This window comes from Tachypleus tridentatus, chromosome 3 (genome assembly GCF_004210375.1).
Source record: "Tachypleus tridentatus isolate NWPU-2018 chromosome 3, ASM421037v1, whole genome shotgun sequence".
NCBI lineage: Eukaryota > Metazoa > Arthropoda > Merostomata > Xiphosura > Limulidae > Tachypleus > Tachypleus tridentatus.
In genome coordinates this window covers 108444039-108457464 of record NC_134827.1, presented here as the reverse complement: position 1 = coordinate 108457464, position 13426 = coordinate 108444039, and the positions used below count along the sequence as shown (strand labels likewise).

Here is a 13426-nt window from a genome sequence, read left to right as displayed (position 1 = left end):
TAGTCACCATGACACAGATAGCCTGTTATGTGGTTTTGCGCTTAGCAACAAACAAACGGACAAGTCACCATGTTTTCTTTCTCTGTCTGTCCTGGTAGTGTCTGTTATTTAATATTTATTATCAACTTCCTTTTTTATTTTTAAATTTTTTCGTCTAAGTTGGTAGCTTCTGCTGGTTTGCACTCTTACGTCAATATCACTATCTGTCATTCTACGTGTTTATTTATTTTCATCCATCTCACTATTAGATGCTTTTTCCTCTGACTGGTCTGTCTGACGCCATATTTGCGCTTGTTTTGTAGGTTTGTGTGATATTTGAATTTATCACACAACATCTGAACCTGTAACCCCCCTCAGTGTCTACAGGCTCGTGACACTAAACTTTGGGTTTCTATACCCGTGGTCCACTTAACAACAACCAAAACCCTACTTACCAATGCGAAGACAGCAGCTATAACTGTGAAGGCGAACAACGAACATCCACAACATCCCATAATAATTTGAATCCGGTTTTGTAACTAATTAAAATTTCACTGACAGTCGTTCTCGGAACAACTTTCTCTCCTGTTTTTTCGTCTTTGTTTAAGAAGCTGTGTTTAGTTTTTGATCTCACACGTACTAGTTCTGGAGAGATACTGTGTTACGTTGGGTGTTAGCACTTAGCCAATTAGACTTTAATCCTTTAGACTACAACCTAGCAACGGTGTCACGTGCTTACGTATAATCGTTCGCAATGCTTTCAGACGAGTATGATAGCAACGCTATATGAACCACTATCAACAGTGACGAGATTTTTAAGTGTATAATTACTGGTCTATCATCATAAGAATCGTTAAACATTGAGTGAAAACAACAAGCGATTATTCTTTGTTCACTACGACCTTTCTACACGTTCTGATTCGACCTCTCTACACGTTTTGATACGACCTTTCTACACGTTCTGATTCGACCTTTCTACACGTTCTGATTCGACCTCTCTACACGTTCTGATTTGACCTTTACACGTTTTGATTCGACCTCTCTACACGTTCTGATTCAACCTTTACACGTTCTGATTCGACCTCTCTACACATTATGATTCAACCTTTACACGTTCTGGTTCGACCTCTCTACACGTTCTGATTCAACCTTTACACGTTCTGATTCGACCTCTCTACACATTATGATTCGACCTTTACACGTTCTGATTCGACCTTTCTACACATTATGATTCGACCTTTACACGTTCTATTTCGACCTCTCTACACATTATGATTCGACCTTTACACGTTCTGATTCGACCTCTCTACACATTATGATTCGACCTTTACACGTTCTGGTTCGACCTCTCTACCCGTTCTGATTCAACCTTTACACGTTCTGATTCGACCTCTCTACACATTATGATTCGACCTTTACACGTTCTGATTCGACCTCTCTACACGTTCTGATTCAACCTTTACGCGTTCTGATTCGACCTCTACACGTTCTGATTCGACCTCTCTACACGTTATAATCCTTTAAACTCCTCTTGATGATTTCGTCCTGACAATAAATCATCCCGGGCTTTACAGTTAGGCTAGAGACCTTGAAGTTCAGGTGAACAGAGAGATGGCAGCTAGCAGAACGTGTACAGCAGTTCATAACCAAATGGTGTGAGCAACTATGTGTTATTCTCAGATTAAAGTATAAAGGTTTAGGAACCGTAAAATAACGTGAGGTTCGCCAGAATCTGTACTGCGAAGATTCTGCCTAAAGTCCTCAGACCGAGTCTGAATGTAGGTGAAGACACAGTTTTAATTCACAAGAATATAGTGTTCATTAGCTTGAGATACTTATATGCAAACACTTATATCGACCATGCCAAAACGAATGTTTGAAGTTATTCACAATGACAGCCGTGTAACTCACTACTGAGACCTCTTGTTGGGCATTTTCTACCCTGTTTAGGACTTCTTTTTGGTATGGTCTTAAACTTTTTACCAGCTAGTATTTAGGCTAATTTCATAGTGTTCACATTTTCCTTATTAAACGCTAAAAAAGGTTTTTTATTTTTATTTTCCCTTTTCTTATTTTCATCTTTCGAAGGTCTACTCAAATAAGTGGTTGAGGCTAACAACGCAAAATGCATATTTTTTTCTATATGTTCATTGGCCTTAAGAGTTTGGCCAGCAGTGTATGTATACACACAGAAATAAAGTCAGGTTCTGATCTTTTCTAATTTCAATCTGCTTGACTGAGAGAACCGGTTCTTATATATATGTGTGTACAGAACCAAGAATGTTAGATAGCGAACGTGATTGAAGATTACTCAAAGTACAAGATCGACTACGTCCCCCCGAGGTATTACCCGACTTGCTATCAAGTTTGGTACACCATATGCTATGTTACAGCTGTCTTTCCTGTAAGAAAGTTAATGTGACATCCGATTAAAGTTATTCAGAGTAAGTTATGTATTCGATGCTTCTGCTCAGCTTTTATCTGTTTATGCTATCTTGTGACAACCATTTATATTCTTATTGTTAACGTCACCATATTATTATTATTGCGTTAAAGCTTTAATCTTTTTCTGACATACTGTAAGAGTGACCCGGTTCCGTGTGTAACTAGTGTGAGAGGTACTAAGTTGTTCTATTGACAGATTATTTGTATTTAAAGTTAAGCATACTTTTTATGCACAATTAAAAATCAATAAATATCAAGGAAAGGAGGAGGTAGAAACATGTGATCTTCTCACATACAAACTATGATTTTTTTTTGTAAAGTGTTCATATGGATATGTTCAACAACATAACGTGGCTCGAAACATAGACACCCCGATACGCCACCCAGAACGTTAACCACAAGACTACATTCAACCTAGTCTGGTGTAACCTCTAATTCATAACTATGAATTAATAATAGAAGGAATTTCATTGAAAGAAGTTCAAGTGTCAGAACTGGAATAATTAGATAATATTATTTTAGTTGTACTAGTTGTTAGCATAATAATTAACAACAAACAACAACACAAAAACAGGTGGGATCTGTTACTCTTTTAAGATGTGTCTCTTGCCTCTACATCGTATGACAACCTCGCTATATGAAGAAGTCTCGTCCAAAAGGCTTTGACATGTTCCCCTAGCCATAGGTTTAACCATGGCAACATTACACTGTCCAAGACAGGATCGATTCTATTTGAACCAATGAAAAACAACATTTTATATCTGTTTCCATCTGCATCAAGGCACTTCTGTGAGACCGTGAAAATTCATTTTACGAAACTTTAATAAAACATACTAAAAATTATAAATGGTTTTGGACGTGATAAACTCAACATTCTTTGTCTTAGTCTCTTGCTGTCACGAGCACATCTTTTTAATTATTAGTTTAAAGTTGTAGCACATTATGCAAAGATTTTGATAACGTCGATTTGTCCTTGGAGTAAATAGAACACCATATTTAGAATAAGAGGACGCTATTGTGAACCAAATAGGACAAACAGTAGTTTTACTCTTAGTTAGTATTAAAAGGTTATTTTATGTATGATGGTTGACCCAGTAGCAACACACAACCGACTTTCATAAGTCCTTGGATTGTAAGGGTGTGGATAGGAACTGATGTCATGAGTTCCTGGGTTGTAAGGAGAAGATAGGAACAGAATTTCTTAAGTTCTTGGATTGTAAGGGGGTGAACAGCAACTTATCTCGTAACTTCTTGGGTTGTAAGAGGAAGACAAGAACTGGATTTTAGGTTTTGTGGTTGCAAGGGGTGGACAGGAACCATATTATGAGTCTTGATGTTGCAGGGAGTGGACAGCAACTGACTTTTATTAGTCCCTGAGTTTCTTTCGTGTTTATCTGTTCCTGTGATATTCTGTGTTTTAAGAGGAAGTTATTTTTCCAATAATATACCACATTGCATTCATTAGCGAAATAAGGATAAAAAAAAAACCTAAGTTTCAACACGTGCACGATGCTAATGTACTTTTCTCTGGACAATCTCTTATATTCTCGTTGTTAACGTGATCGTATCATAGGGTTAAAACTTTCATCTCTTTGTATTAACAGCACTGACGTGTATACAGAAACGGTATAACGTTACACATTCTGTCAACTAAACTGATTTGGTTTTATCCACCCACCTTATTTTTTTATTTGATCCACCAAATTTAATTATTGAATTTATCCACCCAGTTTAATTCTTGGATTTATCCACCTAGTTTAATTCTTGGATTTATCCACCCAGTTTAATTCTTGGATTTATCCACCTAATTTAATTCTTGGTTTTATCCACCAAATTTAATTATTGGATTTATCCACCAAGTTTACTTCTTGGATTTATCCACCCAGTTTAATTCTTGGATTTATCCATCCAGTTCAATTCTTGGTTTTATCCACCCAGTTTAATTCTTGAATTTATCCACCTTGTTTAATTCTTGGATTTATCTACCCAGTTTAATTCTTGGATTTATCCACCCAGTTCAATTCTTGGTTTTATCCACCTAGTTTATTTCGTTATTTCACCCACCCAAACTATTTATTGATTTTATCCACCCAGTTATTGACTATATCCCTCTAATGTAATTCTAAACACTTGTACTGGATTATTAACACTACATTTTTAAACCCTATTTATGTTTCATATTCCCTATTTTTACGAATGGATATTTGATACATACAGCTCTATCTTTTAGTGTTGAAACATTTAGTATCACATGTGTCCAGACACATTTTTTTATAAGTCTTCAGCCAATGAACCACTAGGAGTATAACCTAATAGAAGGAATTTTTTTCTGATCGTATAATTCAAAGGATTGAGTTCAGCTTGTTGATTCTATGTTTGTTCGTTGGGTGTTACGCAAAGCTACTCCAAGGTAACTGTGCCAGCTGTACCTAACTTAGGAGTGATAGAAGACAGGAAAGGCAACAGCAACACCCTCCGCCAGCTTTTGTAATACTCTTTACTACCACAAAGTAGGATTAACCGTCACATTAATAAAAGACACTTAAGCGACCAAACAGATTCAACTACTTGAAGATATTACAAGGAAACAAATGAATAAGCGGTTGCGTGACTAAACTTAAAATAATTTAAAAATGTAAATATATCAACATCAGCTTATTGTATTTAGTTTAGTCCTGGCATGGCCAGGTGGTTAGGACTTGTATAGAATAAAGTCCAAACACATTCTTAGAAGAATTATATTGTTTTATCAGCTAACCCTACCCTCTATATACATTGTTCGATATTTCTCAATAGGGCCTGGTGTGGCTGGGGCGCTTGACTCACAGTCTGAGGATCGCAGGTTCAAATCTTCTTCACACCTAACGTGTTTGCCCTTTCAGCCGTGGGGCATTATAGTGTCCCGGTGAATCTACTATTCGGTGATAAAAGAGTAGTGTAAGAGTTGGCGGTGGGTGGTGATGACTAGCTAACTTCCTCTCGTCTTTCACCGCTAAATTAGGGATGCCTAGCGCAGATGGTCCTCGTGTAGCTTTGATAGAAATTAAAACCGAATGTAACTATTTTAAGGTAGATGGCGCTGTGTCATTCGTTACATGAAATTCGTTCCATATTTATATTCCACTTACATTTTATGTTGTTTTCCGTCTTTATGGTTTATAGTTGATTAGTTTCATATTTAAAACATCAACAGTTTTATGCGTTTAGTGAGGCTTACAGGGCTAAAACCGAGTTTATATACCTGTACCGGGCATAGCACTGATAGACCAGTTTGTACCTTTTCATTTGACAACAAATAAACGAAATCATTTCAATAATAATTACACTTGTAATTGTTTATGAAGTTCAGCAAATAGTTATTTAAGACTAATCTGTTAAAACACAAATCAAGGGATTCACTGAGAAATTACAAAGTCGCGCTTTAAAAGTGATATAATTATTTGTTTGACTTTATAGAGCAAATTGATTCATTCAGAAAGTTCGAAATGATTTTGTTTTAACCTTAATTTTATAAAATGTTTTACGTTGTCGAAGCTAAGCCTAATATAAATTGAAAATATTGCGAAGTTTATATTTTCATTGAAAATGGTCCTCTAGTGCGCGTTCCTTTAATTGATCACAGAATAAAAATTCGGATGTTCCCTCTTTCCAGGAAGCTGTGGGACTCGTGGAATTCCTGTAAAAACAAAGAAATTATCAGACGATTTAACTTTGTTTTTAAGGAAGCATCTTATAAATTAAAGGGGGTTAATTATTGACGTGTGTTAGTTATTTCTAACGAGTAAGTTTCGATTTAACGACACCGTCAAGTACAAAGCACAGTGTTAACCTCAGTGAGCACGTGTTTGAGAAATTAAATTTCGTAGAAAAACATTAAGACTAGAGTAACATATGATTTGTAGTGTATGAATTACTAATTACTTCAGACACAAAATCGCAATTAAAAACTACAGAGGGCAGTTTTAAGCAACACCAACAATTAAAAATTATAGATAGCAGTTATAAACACCATTAACAAGTAACGACGGTCCCGGCATGGCCAGGTGGTTAAGGCACTCGAATCGTAATCTGAGGGTCGCAGACTCGAATCCCCGTCGTACCAAAACATGTTCGCTTTCTCAGCTTTGGGGGCGTTATAGTTTGATGGTCAATTCCACTATTCGTTGGTAAAAGAGTAGCCCAAGAGTTGGCGGTGGGTGGTGATAACTAGCTGCTTTTCCTCTACTTTTTTTTACACTGCTAAATTAGAGACAGCTAGCGCAGATAGCCCTCGTGCAGCTTTACGCGAAATTCAAAGACAAGCAAAAAACAAACAATTAACGACATTACAGATGGCAGTTTTAAACACCACCAATAATTAAAACTTTATAGATGGCAGTTTTATAGTTGTTTTTCATATTTTGTTCTGCCTACCTTGGATATCGAAAACTTGTTTTTAGCATTATAAGCCCCCAAACTTACTGCTGTGCCCCCTGGTAGGTATTTTAAAGATGAATTCGAAACATAAAATTTAGTTGTACAAGCTCTATAAAAGGTTTTGTTTTGATTTCAATTGAGAGTAAAATTCACCGTTTTCACACGTTTTATGATATTTCAACGTTGATCGTATATCTTAAGATATCCTGTTCAGAGATATTCGCAGCTTTTCACACATTCATAAAAACAAAAAATCTAAACAACACCATGTTAGGCTTAACGATGCTGTGAAGAAGTATTAGCTGGAACTAATTTCATTAGATATTAAAAAAAGAAGACGAATGAAGTCGTGGCACGTGAGTTTTCGTGCACTCTGTAGAATGTTCGTTATATACGTGCGATTAGTCTACGGGTTTACAACGCCAAAATCAGGGGTTCAGTTCCTCTAGGTGGACTTGGCAAATAACTAGTTGTGGCTTTGCTATAAGAAAACACACACACACACCCGTACGGTTAACAGGAGTTTGAAAAGAGTGTATAATGTTATATTCTATACAGTTTGATAGATGGCGCCACATAGTTACTCGAGTAGGTACATCATAATTTCTCGGTTTGTTCTCGCTAGCTGACATTGTTTTGAATAGGGTTTTTTACTATATATACAAATAAGTAATATTAACACCTACAGTTAGGAGTGAAATCTGAGAAAATATAGATGGATAGACACCTAATGGCATTTTTACCCATGTAGGGAAGCAATTTCGAAAGAAACTTATAAATTGTGTTTAATAATTACTGCAATTGTGAAGGGACGTACGTGTAAGATGACAAACCTCCCTGAGAAATCACTCCCGCAGGAGTACAGCGGGGGATTCTATTCAAATACCCCTCCCTCGAAATGGTATATCGGTGAGTTTATTTGTTTGTTTTTGAATTTAGCGCAAAGCTACACGAAGGCTATTTGCAATAGCCGTCTCTAATTTAACGGTGTAAGACCAGAGGGAAGGCAGTTAGTCATCACCACCCACCGCCAACTTTTGAGCTGTTTTTTTGTAACCAACGAATAGTGGGATTGACCCTCATACTATAACGACATTCAGATCAGGAGTCAAGCGCCCTAACCATCTGGCCATGCCACTTAACTATAAGTCTGAGAATGCTAAAACTTGGGTATAGATACTAGTGACTGGCACAGTACAGACAGCCCTTCGCTAGCCTGATGTTTAATAACAAACAAACAAGTAGATTTCAGGATTGAAACAAACATCTGAATAAGTATTAGGTTGTCCAGAAATAAATGTTGTTTTTGAACTGTGAAGTTTGTAAAAGTATAAACCAATTTTGTAAAACATACTTTAACTAAAGTAAGCACCATTTACTTTAACACACTTTTATCCACATGTAACGATGCTGTTTATGACCCTGCTTAAGAAATCAGAGTTTCTGAAAACAATGAAAATTTGTAGAAGAAAGGTCTGGATAATAAGGTGAATGAGACAGAATCTCTATTTTTTAATTCGTTCAATGTTTGGAGCGTCATCCATGACAGGTCTCATAACGCCGATTTTGTTGATCTTCAGTCAGCTCATACAGAATTCACTTATCCAACGTTTTCATTTTTCCAATCATAATCAGGTGGTTAGCAATGCTTGATTTGCTTGCACCTAGCTTTTCTACAAGCTCACGTACTGTTGTGTGAGAGTCTGTCTCAACGGTTTCCTTTAATGTGTTTTTATCTAAAGATGGCTTCCTTCCACGACCTTTATGTTTTTCAAGACTTTCATCTCCATGTTGAAACCTTTGGTACTAACGCTGAACTGTACGTTCAGTAACAGATCCGTGACCGAGTCTCTGGTTAATGTTCTGTGTAGTTTCAACAGCTTTCGTCCTAGTTTGAAGTCGCTGAGGAAAATCAGATGAAAGTCCTTCTTGTCCATGTTACCTTGGGAATTACGAAACTTACTCTGAGTAGAGTTGAATCCATTGCGTTACTCGTAATATGGTGAATGGACGAAGCATGGTAAACTCTGGAAGACTGGATTGAGATGAAAACGTTGTAGGCAAAAACGAAAAGCGAATAACAAGACAGAAACAAATATTTAAGTGATGTAATAGATGTCATAAGTAAAGACACCAACTGTGCTTAATATAGATACAAATGTGAGGCCATCTGGTGGTAAAAGCTTCCGACAAATAAACCGAAACAGGAGTTTAAAAGTAAGTGAATTGGTGTAGGGTGTGAAATTGCTAATGGACTGTAGCACGTTCTTCTGTATATTGTTCAGGGTGTGATAATATTCAGGGATACCTCTGTCGTCCAGGTTAAGATATTTTTGACGATGAAGTACTAGATATTATTTAACACTCAACCTGTAAAATTTATTTAATTATATTTGTCATAAAACATTGTGTTAGGCCTGAGAGGCGTTTATACCATAACAGTTGTTTTTGTAAGATTTATTATCGATAATGTGATTAACTGCTTTGATTTACTGTAGACAGTTTAAAGTGCCCCAGTGGCTCAGCGGTATGTCCGTGGACTTACAATGCTAAAAACCGGGTTTCGATAGCCCATTGCGTAGCTTTGTGCTTAATTCAGAACAACAGCAACAGTCTAAAAGTATAGTATACAAAACGACAAAAATAGCTAAATCCACTATTCGTTTGAGTCTGTAAGTCTGTGTTTCAGACAGCTAAATTTATCCATAAAAGTTGCTCCATGGACTTCTGCTGGACTCATGTTAAGTTCTATGTGCATTTTTCGATGTAGAGCTTGGATATGAGAGGTGTGACAAAGGACAAAGCTCTATACAGAATATTTAATAGTTGTTGGAAACCTGCCATCTGGTGTATGTTACATGTAACAAAGGAAAGAGCTCTATATAGATTACTTAATAGTTGTTGGAAACCTGCCATCTGGTGCAGGTAACATATAACAAAGGAAAGAGCTCTATATAGATTACTTAATAGTTGTTGGAAACCTGCCATCTGGTGTAGGCTACATGTAACAAAGGAAAGAGCTCTGTATAGATTACTTAATAGTTGTTGGAAACCTGCCATCTGGTGTAGGTTACATGTAACAAAGGAAAGAGCTCTATATAGATTACTTAATAGTTGTTGCAAACCTGCCATCTGGTGTAGGTTACATGTAACAAAGGAAAGAGCTCTATATAGATTACTTAATAGTTGTTGCAAACCTGCCATCTGGTGTAGGTTACATGTAACAAAGGAAAGAGCTCTGTATAGATTACTTAATAGTTGTTGGAAACCTGCCATCTGGTGTAGGTTACATGTAACAAAGGAAAGAGCTCTGTATAGATTACTTAATAGTTGTTGGAAACCTGCCATCTCGTGTAGGTTACATGTAACAAAGGAAACAGCTCTGTTTAGATTACTTAATAGTTGTTGGAAACCTGCCATCTGGTCCAGGTTACATGTAACAAAGGAAAGAGCTCTGTATAGATTACTTAATAGCTGTTGGAAACCTACTCGCGTTTTCCTTTGCAACAGATTTCGACCTAGTGGGTGGTCCGAGGTTCGTCCAGACATGCCCGTATCTCCGTTACATATTCAAACTACTGAGCCACCTTACGTTTGGGTTTTTTAAAATACTTGTCTAATTTTAAATATGTCTGAACAGCTAGTTTAACCTTAACACTTTTAAAAGAAATATCATCGATCTACCATTTTGTTCTACCAGTTTACTTCACTCATTAATTTGAACACAAAAGATATAGTCCTGGTGTTCATGTAACTCACTATGACACTGTTGTGTATACATAAATATAATTATAGACGTTTTATATTCAGGTACATACGCGTGAAGTTTAGTGTTTTAAAATCATATAGAATCTGTAAGAACCTCTTGGCAGCTCAGCGGTAAATCAGGATTTATAACAGTAAACACCGAGCTGAGATATTTATTGTAGACAGTACAGATAGTGTTTAATTAGATACTTATGGTAGATACGGTACAGATAGTATGTAATTAGAAATTTATGAATTACACGGTACAGATAGTGTGTAATTGGATATTTATGGTAAACATAGTACAGATAGTGTGTAGTTAGATATTTATGGTAGACACGGTACAGATAGTGTGTAATTAGGTATTTATGGTAGGTATGGTACATATCGTGTGTTGTTAGATATTTATGGTACACGGTACAGATAGTATGTAATTAGATATTTATGGTACATGGAACAGATAGTGTGTATTTAGATATTTATGATAGATACAGTACAGATAGTGTGTAGTTAGATATTTTTGGTACGCGGTACAGATAGTGTGTAATTAGGTATTTGTGGTGGACACTGTATAGACAGTGTGAAGCTTTACCCTCAACAACAAATAAACAAAAAAAATGTTTTAATGGCGCCCTCTTCCGGTGAAATGTTTTATCAATACTAAATTTAGTAATTTGTTTGTCTGCTTTTAAGCTCTGAGTTCAAGAGATGGAGTTTGTGAGTTTTACATACCAAAGGGTTGTTGTGAACGGTTCAGTTGTTAAAGTCGGTCGATATGACCCAATATGCATACCGATAAGAAAGAAAAAAGTGTGACCGACAAAAAAGAAAGAAAAGTAAATAAGTAATATTAATAAATGGTGTACTCCCCTTCACACCAATATTTATATGTGTGTGTACTGACAACTGTTCCAAACCATTTTAAATAATATGAGTTTTTCATACTCACGGACTAACTCGTTCATTTCTGGTTTGAACTTCGCATGACCCGATCCACGGTTCCAAGGGCAGTGGTCACCAAAGCTGGTCCTGCTAGGTCTTGAACAGTACGGGCCATCATCATCCGGGGAATACTGCTGATAGCCATCCAGTTCACCATCCTGCAATATTTGGGTATTGTTTTTAATACGTTCACTGAATCAGGTGAAAATGAGTTTTACGTAAAACGTTAGTCATGTGATATCATGTAAAGGCCTGCGAAACGTTAGTTTACTGACCAGTAAGTCCTTGTTGTCCTCACTTTTTTCGCCACATACGATCAGCGTTCTTTTGACCATCAAAACTAAAAGAATTACCTGAAAAGATAAAGCAAACGATATTTAACCGCTGGAGATTGAGGTGTTGGTGTGTGTGTATCATTATACAAGAAAGCTAAAGCAATAATATTTAATAGAATTATATCAAAAAGAAAGATACCCGTGAAGTTTTTGCAAGCATATTGAAGTCCATAGACATTGGAGGACAACAACCCTCCTTATGATTTGTACTCCGGTATTGGATATTTAAAATGAGGGCCGTTTTAGACAACAACCCTCCTTATGATTTGTACTCCGGTATTGGATATTTAAAATGAGGGCCGTTTTAGACAACAACCCGCCTTATGATTTGTACTCCGGTATTGGATATTTAAAATGAGGGCTGTTTTAGACAACAATCCGCCTCATGATTTGTACTCCGGTATTGGATATTTAAAATGAGGGCCGTTTCAGACAACAACCCGCCTCATGATTTGTACTCCGGTATTGGATATTATTTTAAAGAGTTGTTGAAAAACATTCATAACGCGATCGTATTAGAAATACTCTAAGTGATGTATTAACCAATATGCTATTAAGGTTTGGACCTCGAACGCAACAATTTGCTTCCCAATGGCTCAGCGGTATGTCTGTGGACTTACAACGTTCCGCAGCGGGTTTCGATACCCATTGTGTAGCTTTGTGCTTAATTCAAAACAACAACAACAACGCAACAATTTGTGTGAAGTATCATAAGGAAATTAAGGTTAATTTTGAATATTTTTTGTATGGTAAGACGTTGTTTAATTTGTTTATATTATTTTATTGATAGATGATTTCCCTGATGAATCGCGTGACAAACAAGGGGTGTATTTAATATTATGGGAGCCTAGAGCCACAATTAGCCTTACAACGCCCCTGGATACTCCACTACTCTTACATATTATGTGCAAATATTAAAACATCAACTCATGTTTGTATGGGTAGTAAAGAAACATTTGTATTACTAGGTGTCGCTTTAGTCATCGTATATGTTAACAACGTTTTATGATATAGGTGAACTTTCGGTTTAATGAAATGGTAATATGGATCGCACAACGTTTTAATACGTAAATGTAATTTTATTTAAATATGCACATAGCTTAAGCACTAATTTGAAAGATAGATGGCGCTTACATTAATGCCCCAGAAAATTACGCCTCCACGAGAGAATCCCACGAGAAGAAAAGTGACAGCCTCCTTGTCATCGTTTTCTGTTCCATTTGTTGACTTCACAGAATCCTAACATTGGAATATTTTATTAGTTTCAGAGGTTTTATGGGAAATCAATTATAACGTAACACAGACAATGATAGAAATTCATTGTTAGTGGTATTTAAATTACATCTTTACTAATCATGACTCAATAATGTCACTGTTTACTGTGATAAATCATGACTCAATAATGTCACTGTTTACTGTGATAAATCATGACTCAATAATATCACTGTTTACTGTGTTAAATAATTCAATAATGTCACTGTTTACCTTGATAAATCATGACTCAATAATATCACTGTTTACTGTGTTAAATCGTGACTCAATAATGTCACTGTTTACTGTGT

The 13426-nt window shown here is 36.3% G+C and overlaps 2 protein-coding genes across 2 annotated transcripts in view; both read right to left on the bottom strand.

The window, feature by feature from the left end:
* Positions 1-662, bottom strand: part of LOC143247713 (uncharacterized) — a 37102-nt gene extending 36440 nt beyond the window's left edge. Inside the window, exon 1 of the mRNA XM_076496130.1 lies at positions 435-662. Within this exon, the coding sequence (XP_076352245.1) occupies positions 435-494 (60 nt within the window). The 5' untranslated portion in view covers positions 495-662. The remainder of the gene's footprint in view (positions 1-434) is intronic.
* Positions 663-5910: 5248 nt separating this feature from the next.
* On the bottom strand, positions 5911-13103 carry LOC143246155 (uncharacterized; the record flags this gene model as incomplete). The annotated part of the gene is given in 4 exon segments (XM_076492367.1): positions 5911-6100; positions 11537-11687; positions 11805-11882; positions 12999-13103. Coding segments are annotated over 4 exon segments (402 nt in total), but the record flags the coding sequence as incomplete, so codon positions are not given.
* Between the last annotated feature and the right edge of the window lie 323 nt (positions 13104-13426).